The sequence below is a fragment of the Nesoenas mayeri genome, assembly GCF_963082525.1.
Source record: "Nesoenas mayeri genome assembly, chromosome: 2".
In the NCBI taxonomy this organism is placed as follows: domain Eukaryota; kingdom Metazoa; phylum Chordata; class Aves; order Columbiformes; family Columbidae; genus Nesoenas; species Nesoenas mayeri.
The window spans coordinates 54,441,414-54,456,627 of NC_137543.1; the positions used below are offsets into that span (position 1 = coordinate 54,441,414).

Consider the following 15,214-nt stretch of genomic DNA (forward strand, 5'->3'; position numbering starts at 1 on the left):
AAACCTGCCAAAGATTGTGGAACTTTTGTTTGCATAAAACGTCCTGACTTCAAGTAAAGATGCAAACAAAAAGTGATAGGGATTTAAGACTCCCTTTACTCATAAAAAGAAAAGTCAATAAACCTTTAACATTGGTATGTCAAGCACTTAAATGTGAACAGTTACAAGAATTTTGATTGCTTCTCTGTTGATTTTGATTGCTTCTCTGATTTGCAAGATTGCCTAGTTCACCTTCTTTTTTCCCCTTTGTAAATTAGATCTTCATGTGTTACTTTAACATTACTTGCATCATTGTTGGCATTGGTACAGCAGCATTAATTCGGAGGTTTAGTCTATTTGTTTTTCTTTGCTCTGAGTTCTATATTTTCATATCTGAACCTTATGTTCCTGCAAGGGGTTTGAGGTTTTTTTAAGGTTCTTCATTTTTTTTTTTTCTCATTTTGGAAACTACAGCAGGCAAGGCTATAGTCAACCTGGTGTCCCCCGGCTCTCCGGGACTCACCATATTGATGCCGGCCTTAGCGCGGACACCCGCTCGGCATAGCGCACGGCAGCCCAGAACTCCTGGGCTCAAGCGATCCGGCGGGCTCAGCCTCCCGAGTAGCTGGGACTACAGGCACGCGCCACCGCGCCCAGCTTACTTTCTGTCATTACTGTCATTACATTTCTGTCATTACTTTCTGTCCCTGGGAAAGTAATGGAACAACTTATCCTTGGTGCAATCTCAAGGCATATCAAGGATAAGAGGGTTATTAGGGGCAGTCAGCATGGCTTTACCAAGGGTAAGTCATGCTTGACCAACCTCATAGCCTTTTATGAGAATGTAACAAGGTGGATGGATGATGGCAGAGCCGTGGATGTGGTCTACCTTGACTTCAGTAAAGCCTTTGACACAGTCTCCCACAACATCCTAGTTGCTAAGTTGCGGAGGTGTGGTCTAGACAATAGAGTAGTGAAGTGGGTTACAAACTGGCTTAAGGAGAGAAGCCAGAGAGTGGTAGTCAATGGTGCGGAGTCTAGTTGGAGACCAGTATCTAGTGGAGTACCTCAGGGGTCTGTACTGGGGCCAGTATTATTCAATATATTCATTAACGATTTAGATGAGGGAATAGAGTGTACTATCAGCAAGTTTGCTGATGACACTAAGCTGGGAGGAGTGGCTGACACGCCAGAAGGCTGTGCTGCCATCCAGCGAGACCTAGACAGGCTGGAGAGTTGGGCGGGGAATAACCTAATGAAATTTAACAAGGAAAAGTGTAGAGTCCTGCATCTGGGCAGGAACAACCCCAGGTTCCAGTATCGGTTGGGAAATTACATATTAGAGAGCAGTGTAGGGGAAAGGGACCTGGGGGTCCTGGTGGACAACAGGATGACCATGAGCCAGCACTGGGCCCTTGTGGCCAGGAAGGCCAATGGCATCCTGGGATGTATTAGAAGGGGGGTGGTTAGTAGATCAAGAGAGGTCCTCCTTCCCCTCTGTCCTGGTGAGACCCCATCTGGAATATTGTGTCCAGTTCTGGGCCCCCCTCAGTTCAAGAAGGACAGGGAACTGCTGGAGAGGGTCCAGCGTAGGGCAACCAAGATGATTAAGGGAGTGGAGCACCTCCCTTATGAGGAAAGGCTGAGGGAGCTGGGTCTCTTTAGTTTGGAGAAGAGGAGACTGAGGGGTGACCTTATTAATGTTTATAAATATATAAAGGGTGAGTGCCATGAGGATGGAGCCAGGCTCTTCTCGTTGGCAAACAATGATAGGACAAGGGGCAATGGGATCAAGCTGGAACACAAGAGATTCCACTTAAATTTGAGAAAAAACTTCTTCTCAGTAAGGGTGACAGAGCACTGGAACAGGCTGCCCAGGGGGGTTGTGGAGTCTCCTTCTCTGGAGACATTCAAGACCCACCTGGACATGTTCCTGTGCAACCTCACCTAGGCGTTCCTGCTCCAGCAGGGGGATTGGACTAGATGATCTTTTGAGGTCCCTTCCAATCCCAAACATACTGTGAAGGCTATATTTTGCTTAAAGCCCAGAAAATCCCTGGCCTCCCAGATAAAATGTACCTTGAACAGGCTTCTCCATCATCAGTAGGCATACTTATTTGTCCTTTAGCTAAGCAAAACCTCTCTGGTCTTACTCCCACTCCATGAATTCCCAAGTGTATGGAGTCATTGATCTAATCCTGTCCCACCTGTAACAATGCCAATTCACTCTCAGGGAAAATAAATAAATAAAAAATCCAAACACATGCAGATAGCTTCATTTCTAATGTTTGGACAAGAAAAGTCACCCCTTCCAGAGGAACTACCCATTTCATGCTCTTTCAGACTGCTCTTGTCCTGAGACCATTCCTTCCCTAGGTGCAAATATTACTACACCCCGTTCTTTCAGCCTGTAAGTACTGAACTTGGATATAGCACTGGCCTCTGTTTGATATGTGGACAGAAGACAATTAAGTGTGTCTTCTTCCCCTTTTGATAAAATGTGCAAAATTCTACAGTGGTCAGAAGGACAGGATGACTGTTCAGCTGGCTCTCTGGCTTCACATCTGTGCTGAAAATGACTGCACATGGAGTATATTTTGTTCAATATATATTACGTGTTGCTGGAACTCCTGACCCACTGGCACAGCCTATGTAGCTATGATGGTGAGAACACCTGATAAATCAGGGATTGTCATTATCACCTTTGTGTAATGCCACCTGTAATAAATATACAGACTCTTGCTCAGTAGAAGGAGAGTTCGTGGCAATTTAGTGTAGCCTTCTCCTATTTGCCTGCTAAGTGTAAATTATTCATTCCTGTTCTTTCAAGACTATTTTCCTTCTTCCATTTCAATATATGGTTTACATGTAATCTAGTACTGTAAAATTCAAAGTATCAATTTAATTTAAAATTTAAAGTTGTAGGATAAATTACAAGGATCTAGTGCAATGTAAGGGCAGGAAAATATAGATCAAAATCTCTAATGTTAATCCATATAGATATGTTATGAACATGTCAGAGACAACTGATGATGGCAGAGATTAAGAGGAATTTAAATTGCAGATTATATTTTTAAAATGTCCAAAGATTGTATTTTTTTAAAAAAGAAGCGGTGTTAAATAATAAACTTGTTACATAACATATCAGCAGCAAAGATCTGTGAAGCTTTGGATGCAAAATGTGAACAAAAACATGAACAAAACTGATATTTTAAAAAAGTGATTATATCTTCAATGGCAGCTTTCAGAGTCTACACAAGTGTTGATGAAATTATGGGGGCCCTATAGACTGTTTATGCTTCAAGCAATCAAGTTCTTCATGGCCATAAAAAATGAGATAACAAGGTGGTTTGGGGATTTCTTAATTTTGCCATCTATTGGAACTTTGGTGTTTTAGTAGGAGAATACAGTGAAGTGATGCTAGCGTATAGATGAAGTAGGGCTATGGGAATAAGTAACTGAAATAATAGTCAGTATGTAGATTAAAGGTTATTCTATTGTTTGTATTTGTTAGCATTAAAACAAAGCAAGCAGGCAAGTTGAGATACAGAAATAGATCTCTAACAAGTGCCAGTTATATATGTTGATAATAAAGCATGACAATAAGAAGAGACTTACTACAATTAGCAGAAAACTTTAAATTAGGCTCTACAGTGTCATTGTAAGAGTCTGCAAAGGTAGCCTAGCAGTTTACACAGGTTTGAACAGCTGAAGCAGCCCAGGGGGAATAAGAAGCTTTCCTGTTCTCATTTTAAAGGTAAAAAACTGAGGCACAAGTTATTTAATTGACTTGCCTAGGATCACATACAAGAGTTGTATTAAGGCTAGTAAATAAATTCAGATAACCTTAGTCTGGATTCATATCCTAGATTCCTTAGTCCATCTTTCTTCTGTAAAATAAATTTTCAAAAATTCTTTATGGCTTCACTTAGGTGAAGCATGAGGACTGCTTAAGAGGGAAAAAATAGAGCTGACATTTCAATAATGAAGTAATCAAGCTTGTTTTCCCTTTGTTTTCAATTTTGAAATACTTTTGGTGGAGGTGGAATTACAAATTCATAGGTTTCAACTGACAAATAGATTATACATATTCAGGACTCCTGTATTAAGAAACCTGAAGTCCCTGCTTGTATCCAGTTGGCACTTCTTGGAAAATTATTTTGTCACTTTCAATGAGACTTTGATTAATTAAAATTTGATTAACTGCATTCTAATAAAGTGGAATAATGTCCTTATTCAGCAAGCTATTAAAACTCATAATTTAAAGTACTTAAGAAAACATACACTTAAGTCTTCTTTTGAATTGTTTCAACTGTTTGGCTCATTTGTCAAATATTCTTAGCGTCTTTGATTACTGTGTTAACATGTTTTCTTTTTTCTTTTATGTCTCTTTTTCAGCTCTCAAAAAATGAGTATATTTAGCAGACACTGACAGACCATTTTAATTTAAGCAACCCAATTGCAGTAAATATCTAAGAAGCCTGGTATTTCTAATTTCTAATCAAAATTACAGTTTTTATTGTATTCAGATCTGTATCTCTGCATAATCATTTAAATTTTGAACTGTTTTGAAGTTGTTAAAAGTACCTAAAAATTACGTAATTTTTCTTTTCCCAAACACCTTTTATAATCCCCAAATTGGGAATATTTAAATCCTAAGTTAAAAATAATTCTCATGTGTTCCTTTCTTGGTGCAACAGTAAGTTTCGGTCTATATAAAACTAGATTTTGTGTTTAATTTCCAAGGCATTGGAATTCTATAGTAGAACTGCCTAACATGAATGAAACTTAAATTACATTTCTTTCCTTCAAAAAGATCAGTCTAAATTCTACCAATAGCCGGTATGCTTTCAGTACCTTTCACTGTAGTGTAGATTTTACTTTTTGGAGTACCGTAAGGAAGACTTTATTGTCTGAAATGTAGAGGTATGGAAAAAGAATAATGCAACTTCAAACAAGCATAAAATCTGACTAATACCTAAGAGGAATAAGAGAGTCCTGGTGCATTTCTAGTTCAATTCAGTAAGATTAAACTCTTTTCAGAGTAGGCAATTCAACTGCTCCATATTAAAGAAGGCAATTTCAATAATAAGAATTAGAGGAAGCTTTTGGATTATAATTGTAATTGGGGTAATTTTGTAAAATTCATTAGCAAGATGATCTCATTTGTACAAATGTAAAACGTATCACTCATGAAGTTCTGTCAGGTTTCCGTTGACCCAGGTGCTTATAATGTGTTAATTTACATCAGAGAAACAGCAGCGTGTGGAAATTGGGCAGTGGATAGGATTTAGTTATTTTTCATTAGCACTTGGACTTTGATAAAGGGGAACAGAAAAGAGCTGCTTGACCTTTCAGTGCTTAAATTATTAAAGAGCAAATAGATTTGAGGTCTAGATGCTTGCAAATCTAATTTGTCTTCTGGAGTAAGGATGAAAAGACATTTTGAGATTGAAATTGCTCCAGTCAACTTAGTTCCTTCTTTAATGTCTCCGAAGATGAATTGATGGCAGGCATTTAAAACGTAATATACAAGGAGTAGTGCATGTAGTATAACTAACATGAATTTGCCAAAGGAAAAGGCGCATTTTAATGACAGACTTGTTTCTGAAATATCTACAGTCATTAACTTTAGTTACTGAGTGAAAAATGAGAAGAATCCTCTTTTCAACCAGTACTGAAACAGGTTATATTACCTTGTCTGATCTGAGGTCCTTCTTACAGTCAGTCCTGCTGCAATAAAAAAGGTAACAATACTCTCCTGAAGGTGACAGCCAAATAGTTTTGTTTACTATCCACCATGTTTTAGTGAAACTGAGGGATTCTAATCTTTGCTGCGCATTTAGGCAAGTGTATCCAGCTTCACTCACTTGCAAGAACAGATGTTTGTATCACTTCTACTTTCTTCCCAATAGTCCATTTAAATTTGCAAATGGTATTCATTGTAGATTCACAGTAAATTAGCAGTTAGTGGAGGCAACACACTCTCTTCAAAGTAGCTTGGAATCCCAGTTCTAAGGAACCGTGTTTTGTTCTAGAAAATTAACTGCCAAAATCATGTAAAACATTGATTTGGGAGTGAAAAAACAAGATTGTAATGTAGATATTTCATGTCTAGTTTTTACAGATCAATTCTCATAGGATCAAAGAACGGTTGACTTGTATTGACCTTCATTTACTACTCAGCATGGAATCAATCAACTAATTAACATCTTTCTCATGTGTAGTCTTTGTTGGACAGAGCTGCCAAATGTGCAGACAGTGGCCTTCAAGTGGACGCTCAAGACATTTGTTTGTCTCCCTGACTGTACCAAACTTACATGTGGTTAGATTTCTGCAGGGGGTTCAGCATCAGATTAAAATAACTACATTTAGGTGTCCACTTGTATGTGTCTACATGTGTGCTGAGTGTTTAGTTATTATAGTGAGTGGAGCCTAGAAAGCAATTAATTTGACCCAAAAGTAGACACCTCATCGCTGGTCAGGTCTTTAATATCTGTTGCCTGTCCTGAGTAGCTCTCCAATGACTGTAATGGGAGTTTACAGGCAGGGGGACATCTTCATGAAGACACTTAAATTTAAGTATCTTAACATTAAACCTAGTCTTCGCTATGGTGAAAGTATAAGTCAGGCGGAAGAAGAGATATTAAGCATTCTCAGTGTTAACTTTCTGGGCATTTTTTGTGAGCATAGGAAGTGCAGCATCTCCTGCTGGAGGTGCTAGACCTTAAAAACATGGTGAATGGGGTCTTTTGCACATGATCAGTATGTCTGGTATTAAAACAGTAAGATGACCAAGATGACCTTCAGCCTCATGGTTATATTTAGCTATGAGGGCTCTGCATCATGCTGTTGTAGAATTATCAAGTCACAGAGTTGTTTGGGTTGAAGGGACTTCCAGAGGTCATCTAGTTCACCCCTTCTGCCATGAGCAGGGACATCTTTGGCTAAATCAAACCCTATCCAACCTGACCTTCAACAGCTCCACTGATGTGGCATTGTTCAAGCACACAACACTGCCTGAACATGCAAAGGCAGCTTGAGTGTAGAACCAACACATTAGCCCAGGTGTGCACTCCGTCATTGAGGTTCCAGAGGGTGCAAGAGCTGGAGAGCTCTGTGCCAGTGGTAAATGGAGCTTGAGTCTAGCAGAACTCCAGCAGATGCGGGAGCTCACTGGTTATGAGCTGGCTTGGTGGCTGCACAGTCGTCTCTTTCATTACTAAACCAGATTTGCCTTCGGAAGACAAATAACCGTAGCTGTGCAGTGATATGACTAAGCCAATAAGCCCTGTTGGGTCCAGACTGAGACCTGCAGACGCCCAGCCCAAGTGTCCCTCTACTTTGGGCAGAATCTTCTGTAAACATAATCATCTGCCTACAGATGTCAGAAGACTGTGTGGATATTTTGTCTTTAAGGAACATACCCTACCCAGAGATTGCTGCTTTTCATCATTTATATCCTTGAAAGATCATGAATTGTTATTAGATGTAGATGATGTGCAGAAATGTGACACATTGCCGCTTTTAACGTCAGTTACCTAAGCTGACTTGCTTACTGGGATTCAAGATTCCAGGAGGCGAATAATGATTAAGAATCACTGATCCCCAGTGAAGCAATAAACTTGCAAACCAGTCCTCTTCAGAGATGTGGACTTCCCACTTCACAAATTTGAAAGCACTGACTCAGGCTTTTACAGCAACTGCAAGGGTATAATGATTACAGTTTGCATATACAGCAGAAATCAGAATTGCTTTGTTCTTGCTTAAATGTCCATGGCACCTTTACAGTGAAAGAGATGGACTGTTCCGTGTAGGTCCCAGGACAGCACAGAATGCAAGTACAAACTGAATTGCTTTGCAGAATGCAGAACCACTTAAAAACATCGTTATGTCTAAGATGTGTAAAAGCGCTTTGCTGAGCAAGAATAACTTCCATCGAAAAGTGTATTATTCTTTCTCAGTAACAGTCAATATGTCACCAAAATATTAAAAGACTGTAATTTACTCTATGTGTGCTTTTATAAATAGCTATAATGTGAACAGTTAAGCAAATACTATTTCCCGTCTCTTTGTAATTTATTTATTCATTTTTATCTTACTACTCATTTCATTTCAACAGGTTAGAGGATGGAATCTATAGCGTTATACTTAGTTCTATGAACAAAATAATACTGAATGCTACATGTTAGCACCAATCAAGCAAGCTTTTTCCGTACAAAGTTGAAACAAGAAAGTGTTCTGTGCATTTACTATTATGTATGAGAAGCTGTGGTGTGTATGGCTTATTTTATTTGTCCAAAACAAAATGAATTTACTCGAAGGCATGCATCTATTCTACACTTTCTTACACCTGAATATCAAATAGCATTGTCTTCCTGTGTCCTTGGATTTTAACAGTTCTTTTTTTCCGTAAATATTGGTATGTTGTTATGGTTTCAGAATGAGTTGACTTCCTGAGTCTTAAAATAAGCCGTATTCTTTCCTTTCTACACTCTTAGTGTCTACCAAATAGTTGTTGAAGAAGAACGCCCACGGAGAACCAAAAAGACGACTGAAATCCTGAAGTGCTACCCAGTGCCCATTCATTTCCAGAATGCCTCGCTTTTGAATTCCCAATACTACTTCGCTGCAGAGTTTCCAGCCAATGGTTTACAAGCTGCTCAACCTTTTACTATCGGTGATAACAAAACCTACAGTGGTTTCTGGAACACTCCTCTTCTTCCTCACAAGAGCTACAGCATCTATTTTCAAGCTGCTAGCAGAGCCAATGGGGTAAGCCTTAGGACAGTTTTTATACAGTATTTGTGTATAAATAGATGATTGGCAGCAATCAGCAAGATGCCCAAGCTAGTTGCTAGTGAGAAAATGGAGTAAGTGTGAAACTTAATGCACTGAGTTTAAAAAATATTTTTTCCTAATGTAATATTACTTAGTGATTAAAGGTTACATTAAAGAGGAAGGAAAAAACATCAGATTTTGTCAGTAGTGAGTAGGCAAAGTAGTGCATCGCTATTCTGTCTTATTATCTAAAACCTGTCCAATGTGTGTGACTGGCTTTTTTTTGTTCTTTTTTTTTTTTTTTTTTTTGGTTTTTGTTTTCTTGTTTTGAAGAGGAGAGTGTTGTGATTTCATTAAGTTTAAGCCAAACCTGATTGCAGATTTTAGCACATCTGTCTTGACCTGTCCAGTCCCATTACCTTGGTTTGTAATGTCTTGAACTCCCATTTTCTCATTTGGCTGCCCTGACTCAATTAGAAACCACTTTTTCCCTCCCTTTCTGCAAACAGTAAAAGAAAAATAAGTAGATGGGACTGAAATGAAAAGTGTGTAAAAAGGTCTTTGCAAATCATGTTTCATTGGGCTAATTCTTCCTGGAATTGTTTTTCATTTCCTGGACAGACTTACCCAGACTCCTTCAATTCTTGATAAGCTTTGGCTGTCTGTGCTGACAGCCTGGAAATGTTTTCTGCCAGAAACCATAAGGGTCCCTCTTTCACAGTGCTCAGACAGCGTAGGAATGTGAAACACCATTGATTATTTTTTCTCTCTAAAATTGTCTTGCATGATGCCTCAAACTATACTATCTGTAAGAAAAAGAAAAATCTCCCAAGGTCATTATGTTGCCAAAGTAAAAAAGCTGAACACCTGCCTGTGCTCTTGTGAATATCTTTCACATATTTTCTACTTTTAGAGGAATCTTAAGTGAAATGCTTATGTATTGTACTCAGTGTTTGTCCACATTATGGAAGCACATTGGAGCTGCTTAATAAGCAGTTAAATGTGTAATGAGCCACATTAAATGAACATTTCTCTGACATTTCATCAGTACTTTTAAAAATAGAATCCTGGATTACTTTCTTTACTTAGAAACACAAGATGTGACCTTTTTCCTCTTTATTTGACACAGGAAACCAAAATCGACTGCGTCAGAGTAGCCACAAAAGGTATGTTCATATTTTGTCATGTATTCTGTATTTCAGCCTGCTGACCTTTCCCTCACATGGTCTTTGCAAACTTCCAGAAGTGTTTATATTTCTAAAAGGCATCACTAAAACTATTACATAATTTTAAATGATTCATTTGCGTCTCTAGCTGAGATTTAGGAAGTTTGTTTGTTTGTTTGTTTTTAAAAATAAACATATTCATTTTTAGTTGTCTACTTGAACACAGGGTTTTAAAAATATATTCTGTGGGTTTTTATATGATCTCAAAATAAATATTTTTGACTTTTACATATATAGTAGCACTGTAAAATTGCCAATTGCAAAGTGCATACTGGCTGCTTCTACATCTATAGTGAAAAATTATCCAGTAGTCATAAGCAATTATCTTAATTGCTTTATAAAAGAAAAGTGGAGAAATCGTGTTCTTAATTTTCATGGCACAGATCAGCTGTATTTATTGGACTGTTAGCACATGATACTATCATTTGTGAGACAAATTTGTATAATAGCTATAGGTTTGATCCCCAAACAGAAAAAGATAAACATGCTGCTGATACATTACGAGGCTGGGATCTGTCAGTCATTATCTTTGTAGTCTCACCTTTTTAATACCTCTACCTGGTGGCAGCTTCAAAGCCTGAATGAAAAAGTGATGGGATAGTGTGATTATTTGGAGACCAATAGAGGAAAAGCAACGTACTGCTGTGAGTAGGAACAGGTAATGCCACCTTGTGGTTTGGGCACCTGGAAAGAGTATGGAATTAGAACTACTTCATCCTTGTGCCAGTGTTTCTTGCCAGAGATCGTGTATGTCGCACAGTGACTATCCCTAATGCAAGAGATTCCACCATGATTTCCTTTACATGCAGACTTCACAATTCCGCCACCACCACCACTAAATCTATTTAGGATTTATGAGAATCTCATTCCTTAAAAGAAACAGAAGTGTTAGCATATAATTGCCTCTGTTGAAAGGCTGGATCTTCCCTAATCTGACAAATACAGTTTTTATGATTCTTTCAACTGGTTCATGTTTGGTTTTATTTTGTTCTTTTTATTTGTTTTCCAAACCAAAGGAAGTAGTTTTAATTCTATTTTAGTGACTGTTTACTAAGCCATAGAATGCTTTCAAATATCTACACTAAACCCCAATAAAATATATTATAGATGAAAGATTAATTCCAGATTCAAGTGGAATCCTGTGTTGCTATTGTCCTGCAGCTTCAGTGGTACCAGGAGTGGACATTACCTCAGAAATTATAATAGGTGATTAGAGGAAGGGGTTTTAAATTATTTGAAGATTTGTATTCATAATCACTAATGGATGTTCAACTGTTTCAATTACTCAACTGAAAAATCTTCTTTATTTGAGAACTGAGGGTAACTTTATGGATTGGACTAGCTCCCATAACAACAAGCTACTTTGGGCTAACCCATTTGACAATGGAGATGTGAGAAATGCGGCTTTTATTTTAAACAAATCTCCATACATTTCTGTTTTGAAAGCATGTTTCAGAATTTTTGTGATACCTTTGTGAAGCCTGTAAAATAATATGAGAGGTTGTTGTGAGGACTTTGAAAACAGAGGTGTCTTCAATGACATTTGTAGTCCCTGGTGCAGAACTTTCTTGGAGGGCTTCTGTAAAGCACTGATTTCCATGTCCATAAACCGAATGTCTGTATTATATTTATTTTTTAACTTTACCAATTTTTAAAAATAAGAATGTGACCGTGACATATTTTAATATGAGATTAATCATACCTATCTGTGCCTTCTTTGGACTTCCCACATATGGACCAGATAAAATAGCAAAAATGCTTAATATCTGTAGGTCAGAAGTCACCACACTTGCAGTGGGGCAAGACAGAGAATTGTCCTTTTCCATTCATCTCCTCTTCTGTCCACACACCCCCCAAACAGCCTAGTACAACATTCACAGTGCCTGCACCCAGCAGAAAAGGCTGCTCTGACCACGGTACCTGATCTCTTACAGACACACACCATTTCCACTGAGTTTTGTGACTACGGCATAGCCACTAGACAGTAAGGTACTTAAGCTCTATCATGTGCTTATTGTGTCCATCCATTTATTACAGTGCTTTGTACAAATAAGGTTATGAACTCTCTCCAGTACAGCATCTACTTTTTGTATACTGGTATCATTTCTGAAATGTTTGTATTCTGGGCTTCTGTTACCTCTCAAAGTTCAAATTTAGTGGCTTTGAAAGCTCAAAGGAAGTGCTTTAGGCCCTTCATTACAGAACTGGTACAATCTTCTTTTAAATTAAGGTCTGATCCTGAAATTATGAGTAGTCTTGTGTAGGTCATTAGAGTTAGTAGGTCCGCTCTAGCATTTAATATATTTGTGGGAAACCGTATACTTTTAGTCCCTGATGAAGTCAGTTGTGTACCTGATTTTGAGCACAAAGAATAATCTCACTGACTACTTTGTAACTATAGACACGTAAGTATTTTAATGGGTAAAGGCCTGTGCCATAAAGTATACCCTGTAAAACAAACGTGGTAGTGCAGCCAACTGTCTGCTTGTTTCTTGATTCCCTAACTGCAGGAAACTTCCGCATTGCCATTCCCATGGAATTTGAGGATTGCACAAAGTGCATTGGCAGCCCTTCCTGGGATCCAGGTCACCCAAGGCAACCTCCAAGCTGCTCCACAAAGCCAGCTGAGCTTGGCCAAGCCACCTCGTTGTCTGTACTGAGGGCGTGTGGTTATCCTGTTTGAAGTCTGCCCTCAGGACCAATACGGGGGTACAGAACCTAACATGAGCACAGCTATAGCATTTGCTAGCTGTGTTTCCTAAATTATCCCAACTCCAGATAATCTAAAAGATTGAGACCTTAAGGTCATTGAGATTCTGTTTTATCACAGAGTTTTGCAGCATTCGTTCCATGGCCCACTGTATGCTTTTGTTGTTTGTTTTTTTTTTCTGAAAATAAATGACTAATTATAAAGATACGTAGCTTTCTTGCCCAGATACAGCAGAACCCTTGAGTAGGTACTTCACTTTTCACTCACAGTTGATGTCAAGAGGAATAATGCATGTGCTTACTGTTAAGCATGTACTCAACTGGCACACACTGCACTCTGTTGCTGGATCAGAGCCAAAGTGCACTGGATAGCCTGTTGCCATATTGACAGGCTCCTTGTTAGAAAAGTACAGCCTAACTTTAGAAAAGTACAGCCTAACTCTAGTTGGTCAAATGCATGTGTAGGGTCTGTAGCTGGATAATACTTTCTCATTCCGTCAAGTACATTTTGAAGAACCACAATTTGTAACATTTTGAAGAGAGTTCATGTTTTATGACTATTACATTTTGGCAAATGAAACCTCTGTTAAATGTGTTCTTTTAGAGATCATATAAAAATCCTGATTGCAATGACTATAACTGTAATTTAGGATCAGAATTTGGGGTTTAGTAGAGCTGAAAGTTCTCCTTCTGCTTATGCTGAAGTCAAAAGGATCCTTTGCTACTGACTTTCCCAGGAGAATGATCAGACATTGTGTTATTCTTGTGATGCAGACTGTTCTGAGCTTAGTTTTCTATACAGAAGGGCTTCTAGGACCTCTGTGACTATTTGGTGGATACACAAATGTGGAGGCTGCTGGGTTTCCACTCCCATTATTTTTGACAAGATAATTAAACAAACAAACAAACAAAAATCAGGAAGAGATTTTTGTACCAGTGGTAATATAGGTTGTCATATTTTGCTTGAAATATGGCTTTCATATACCTACTCCTTCTTCAAGCTAAATGACTGTAAAATCTCAGCAGACGAAGTTGAAAACATTCCAAAACTCCTCTAACTTTATTGCTATCAATTTTGTGTTGTTTTGTGATTTATATTAAGACTATATTTCCTGAAATGACTTACAACACTGTCTGCATAGAAACATCTTGGTTATCTCCTAGGATTCCAGTTCTCAAGAGGGAGGTGTTATTGTTCTAATTTTGCAATATTGGAAGGCTTTCATTAATTATGAGAGAGAAAAGGATATTATAATATTTTAAATCCAATAGCAACAGTACTCTAGCAGCTACTATCAACACTGCGTTTCAGTGTTGCAGAGGGATATTTCAAAATATTATGCAGCAGCAGTTTTGAGTTTAATTGTCTGCAGATGGTAGATGATCTATTTTCCTCACTCGTTGCCACATTTCTAATAGCACCCAGGCTGTTCTATGTAAATGAGTGATCTTTCATATAATTTTGTCCTTAATTTTCCAATATTTTTTCTTTGCATCATTCTCCAGCTGCATCATGTTGGATTTGACCTTTTAATTTTTTTTATAATCCTTAATATATATGTATCATAGTGTGCTTAACCATTTAGAGGCAACCATAGAACTGCTGGCAAACGAAGAAATATGAGCTTTTATTAGTTTGAGCCACGGTAATCGTTATCTATACCAGTCAGCGATTGTTATAGCTCCAACAGAAAAGTCTGAATACACAAACAATTAAGATTTTTTCAGCTTTTTCTTGTCTTAGTGGCAAAACGTGAGTTTGAAACTCAAACCTCAAACAGTTACATAGATATCTAACTAAAAGCGTGACATCTCTCAGTGGTCATTCTCTGTATGCCAAAAGATAAAAAATAGTTATGGGGGAAATGTACTATTATGAAATAGGAAAACAAAAAGTGAAATTAGTTCAAGTTACCTGGAGAAGTTAATACTACTCTGAATAAGCAGTTAACTTTCACTTAGAAAGCCCAGTGCTGTGACTGGCAAAGCCAGAGTCTTCAGTTTCCTCAAATGCATTCAATGTAAATAATGTGCTTTGAGTCCTTTTCCTTAATGAAGGTCACATATGAAAGCTTATAAATTTGCAGAATAACCAAACCGGCAACTGAAGATGAAAAGGAACTTTTGGGAGTTTTGGGGGTTTTATTTGTAAGAAGTTCAGACAGTAAACTGTTGACCAAGATTCTTCTCGCTGGCCTAGCTTCAGTCTGGCTTTTTTTTCCCTCATGCATGCTGACCTGGAAATCTTCCTTTGCCTTAGCTGCGATAATCGTGACTCAGCTTACAACACCATACATTCGCATCGCCCCTGCTGCAGGCGACGACCAACTAACAGGTCAGATGTTCAAGTACAGACAAGTCATCATGCCCATTTTGTCTCATTTTCTTTGGCTCCTTTTCCCTGACAGTTTCTTCATTCTGTGCTCATAAACAGTTCTCTATGTTAAAAGTTTCTTTTTGTTTATAAATTTTTCTTCAGCTCCATTAAGTTAAATTGTGTGCTTGGCACCAAATCTTCG

General features: G+C 38.1%; 1 protein-coding gene across 1 annotated transcript in view; it reads left to right on the forward strand.

Moving 5' to 3' along the window:
• Positions 1 to 15,214, forward strand: part of PTPRM (protein tyrosine phosphatase receptor type M) — a gene marked incomplete at both ends in the record, with an annotated part of 469,357 nt that overhangs the window by 281,567 nt on the left and 172,576 nt on the right. Inside the window, 3 exons of the mRNA XM_080338550.1 lie at positions 8,481 to 8,754; positions 9,890 to 9,926; positions 14,956 to 15,030. Coding sequence (XP_080194676.1) covers positions 8,481 to 8,754; positions 9,890 to 9,926; positions 14,956 to 15,030 — 386 coding nt within the window. The remainder of the gene's footprint in view (positions 1 to 8,480; positions 8,755 to 9,889; positions 9,927 to 14,955; positions 15,031 to 15,214) is intronic.